This window comes from Sphaeroforma arctica (assembly GCF_001186125.1).
Source record: "Sphaeroforma arctica JP610 unplaced genomic scaffold supercont1.317, whole genome shotgun sequence".
In the NCBI taxonomy this organism is placed as follows: domain Eukaryota; class Ichthyosporea; order Ichthyophonida; genus Sphaeroforma; species Sphaeroforma arctica.
The window spans coordinates 16,948-21,670 of record NW_014040241.1 but is presented as its reverse complement, the minus strand read 5'-3'; the positions used below and the strand labels follow the sequence as shown (position 1 = coordinate 21,670).

The 4,723-nt window shown below is 40.0% G+C and overlaps 1 protein-coding gene across 1 annotated transcript in view; it reads left to right on the top strand.

The window, feature by feature from the left end:
- SARC_05134 (hypothetical protein) overlaps positions 1-1,466 on the top strand; it is a gene marked incomplete at both ends in the record, with an annotated part of 5,558 nt that extends 4,092 nt beyond the window's left edge. Inside the window, 4 exons of the mRNA XM_014301010.1 lie at positions 115-333; positions 563-643; positions 1,051-1,280; positions 1,388-1,466. Of these exons, the coding sequence (XP_014156485.1) occupies positions 115-333; positions 563-643; positions 1,051-1,280; positions 1,388-1,466 (609 nt within the window). The remainder of the gene's footprint in view (positions 1-114; positions 334-562; positions 644-1,050; positions 1,281-1,387) is intronic.
- Between the last annotated feature and the right edge of the window lie 3,257 nt (positions 1,467-4,723).

Genomic DNA, 4,723 nt, shown 5'->3' with positions numbered 1-4,723 from the left:
TTTATATATATCTTGTGTTTTATGTTTCTATACTTTCAGATTAATATACACGTGCTCCCTTATCCGTTATAAAAGATAGCTGATCTCTCACTCACCTCATCTGTCTTTCTTCAGACTATCGCTGAGGAGGGTCGTAAGCTTGTGAACGGTGATTTGGATGGACCTTCTCACAAGTCGGTGCTGGTGTGCTCAAATCTGCGACGAGCGATTGCCACGGCTACCTTGGGGTTGCGAGATCGTATACAACGTACAGGCGAGAAGATACATATGTTATCATGCCTCCAGGAAATATCCCGGAATGTGGATACCATTGCACTTGCGCTGCCACATAAGGTAGGGTTTGATTGACGATGGCTTCGCATGTAGGTCTATGTTCATTTGTCTGCGAAGGAGGGTGTTTGCGGCAAATGCAACTTTTCTGCGCGTAATTGTAGATGATTTATCTGAGGCTACGAATTGAGCTCCCGTGCCATATGCCACGATTCGTTTGATCCCCAAACGAATTGGAGTCGGCAGGGCCTTTTCAGGTATCTAATCAACGCTTACCCCAAATATGCCTTAGCCTCTAATTGGTAGACCGGCTAGACCCGATGTAATGTGGAACGGCACGGGTGGCTACGGTATATGTATTACTGACTCGTGGGTACGTAACCACGATATCTAAGCCAGCACACTTAAGACTTAGTTGGTCGGTCTACTTGCGTCCATCCCTTACTATAAAGTCACCCGGCGCAAAACGTTCTTGTGAACGCTTTCCTCGCACTCTGCTGCTCGCCACAACATCTCGACACTTTGCATGCATGCTAGCACTCTGCACAGCCTTGTAGTTTTATGTCAATCCGTGTGTTTGAAGCATGCTTCGCTCGGGCGTTGTACCTTCGTACGTCGAATTCCAATGGCGTCTGGTCTGACATGCGCTACTGTACACACTACAAGACCCCAACCACATGTCATATACCGATACTCATTTATAGTTTGCCGTACCTCCCTTCCCTTGAGCATTGTTTTTCTTCTTCTTTTTTTCTGTTATCATACTCCATCATGTCTTAGGTGCCTGATATGCATGGCCTTGGTGACTTCTTATGGAAAGGATACAGTCCCGAGACTTGCTACGATGTCACATCAAATTTCGGTACTAAAGTCCCCGACGCCAGCAACGGTCTCATGCGCATGAACGAGTTTGCCGAGTGGTGCTTCGAGCGCTCAGAAGACACAGTCATTGTGGCGGGTGGACACTCGCTGTATGGGCGTGAGTTCTTCAAGGCTTTCCTCCCCAGGGGGTATGTGTGTGCACGATCACGCGCACTTATCCGCGTGTGTATATATTTTTGTATTCCTGTGTTTTTGTATGTGTGTGTTTCTTGACTTCGTTGCCGTATGTGTGCAGCCGAGTTGCAATCTCCGTCGTATCGACGTACTTGCCAAAAAAAAATGCTTTGAGTGCTCAGAAGAGACAGTTATCGTAGCGGGCGGACATTTGGGTCATGTTTATGTACGCGATTATCAAAGGCTCTTATCCAATAGAGGCAATATACGCATATGTACATGATTTACAACTGTGTCTATATATGTACGTACGTGCGGATACGTTCACCTGATTTACGATCAACGAATCTGAGTTGTGATTGCAGCTGAGACGACCGCAGGCGGGAGCCGGTACACAAATAGTTAACTGAAAGGACATATACTTTTAATAGTTGTAAGTTTATGTTATGTATTCCTATGTACGTTTTGTATTAAAGCATTGTTGTTGTGCCGACAATATTTCTCTACGGTGTAACGCACAGTTACATCAACACGTGTATGCAGAGACACTGTGTTCCGCAGGATTGGATGCTGTGGTAGCAGACAATCCGCTAATAGTGGGATACAGATGTTTACATCACAAGACATACTTTATTCGCCTGTTAGTTCTTGTAGCTCGAGCTTTCTGGATCTACTACAGGTAACGTGTAGGTTACAGCATCGACGCGTCACCGAATCACTAAATAGACTTTCGAGGGAAACACACTGTTTTGCGTGCATTCTATGCTTGCAATATCTTAAACATCATACTCATACGCTCGTATCTGAATCATTGCAGGTCCCTTCATTTTGCTGCAACGAAGAAGATGGAAAACTGCGCTGTTGTCCAGTACGTTCGTGTACAGCGTATACGTATTGTTTGTTTATGTATACGTGTGATAAAAAAAGTATCTTTCGTATATCTATGTATCTCTTTGTATCTCAAGGAAAGGCGTTGTAGGATAAATATAGCTATTAGTCTATGACGGTATACATACTCTTGTGTATGCATATTTGTCTATGAAGGTATACATACTTTTGTATGTATAAAAGGTATACATACTTTTGTATGTATTTTATTCTATGAAGGTATACATACTTTTGTATGTATATTAGTCTATGAAAGTATACATACTTTTGTGTATGTATATTGTCCTATGAAAGTATACATACTTTTGTGTATGTATATTATTCTATGAAGGTATATATACTTTTGTGTATGTATATTACTCTATGAAACTATATACATACTTTTGTATATCTATATTAATCTATGAAAGTATACATACTTTGTGTATCTAAATTATTCTATGAAGGTATACATACTTTGTGTATGTATATCATCCTATGAAGGTATACATACTTTTGTATCTATATTATTCTATGAAGGTATACATACCTGTGTATCTATATTGGTGTATGAAGGTATACATACTCTTGTATCTATATTATTCTATGAAATATACATACTTTTGTGTATCTATATTATCCTATGTAGGTATATATACTTTTGTATCTATATTATCCTATGAAGGTGTGCATACTTTTTTATGTAAGTAGGTAAGCATACTTTTGTATCTATATCAATCTACGAAGGTATACATACTTTTGCATGTCTATTAGTCTATGAAGGTATACATACTTTTGTATATATAGAAGGTATACATACTTTTGTAAGTATATTATTCTATGAAGGTATACATACCTGTGTATGTATATCGGTACAGATTAGTTGAAAAATCTTAACAATGCCGTAGAATATGCGTGCGCGTTATCAGGTTGGCAAAGTCTTAATAGTTTTAAAGTTTATAGACAGTGTTTGTTTTTTTCCTTTTATCCCGTCTGCGATGTAGTCTTTAAGCGCCATTCCATGCCGTTTTTCATTCTTGTCACTCTGACCGTCGTATGTAAGCTGAGTCTGCATACTATCCCGAAGTGGATTACTCATTTCCCCCATATCATCCAACTTGCAGATTTCGCCTGGCACGGGGAACCCACAATGGACAGGTGGTTTTCATGGTGGAAGAAGAATCCATCACTCCCGTTTACCTAGGTTTTGGTGCGAAATAAATGCGGTGTATAACAATGTACTATGCGCTCCACTGACACCATGCCTAGTTACCTCAAGTCCTCAGTATTGTAACGGGTCGCCCAGTATCACTTCCCCTGCAGAGCACTTTGTGTTTTTATGAAGTCCACGCACACATAGGATCTAAACTTATCAGTAGGTGATAGCACTTTTAATAATAATAAACCAAATCGTTGCGACGCAACTCACGTACCCTTTCTATGCCTTACCGCCAATTCGAACCGGGAAGTATTTGTTACATATTGTCTTGACACGATCTGTACCCCATAGCGCTTGCAGAAACCTTTCATTTTCCAACGTGTTGGTCGCCTGACAGGGCATTCCTTTATATATGTAGACTAGTGTGTTGGTCTGTTGGATCGATACACCACATTCGTGAAGTCAATTCAGTATACTCATGTTCATGTTGTCATCGAAATCGGTAAATGTTTCGCCACAGATATTTAGTTCCTTGTGGTATCAGAAATGTTTTGTTTTATTAAAAAAATACGGCTAGAAAGAAATTCATGACCGTACGAGAGTCGAGTGTCGAGAAGGCAAGTCTGCATCTCTGCACTTCTGCAGTCTGCGACGCTATGTACTTGCCTGCCTCTGGTGTGCTTTATTTGAAGAAGAAAAATGGAAAAAGACAAAAACGTACATAGATGATAAAAGATGAGCCTGATGATTGATGAACAGATCAACAGTATGTAGTTAGAACTAGAGTAGTAAATAAATGAAAATATGATATATCAAGTGATGAACCTTATCAATCTCCCAATTAAAATAAAGTAAAATTAATATCCGAAATCTCGACAGAGTAGATATAGATCATTTGTAGATGATACATACTTGACATGGCCCTCTGGATTCAGGATTTGAGTCTGCGCTAAATTAAATCCAGAGGGCCATGTATTTGATGATGTTTAAAATAGCCCCCTGGGCCTGGGGAGTGGGGGCCCCTGCCTCCTGGATTTCAGGATTTCATTTGGGTCTGCAATAAATTTTAAAGAAAAATACATATTCACGATGTCGTCAGAAGATTGAAGAAACGGGAACCTGATTTCTGCTCGAGAGTCGAAAGTCGAGACCCAAATCCAGAGGGCAGCCGTGAATCAAAACTCGCATCTCACGACTGACTCTTTGTCCACTGTGTCACACGTAGCACTAATCTGTATTTCACAGAATACAATCTCAACATATATCAGTACAGAATTTAAAAAAATAGTTGTTCAATGTTGTAAAATATTATTACACCTCGTAGAAACAGTCTCGCACACATAGACTATTTATAATACAAATAGAAAATTCTTTGCACTTGCTAAATGGGAATTCCTCAGTAATCTAGTACCAAAGTGTTGTATGTACAGT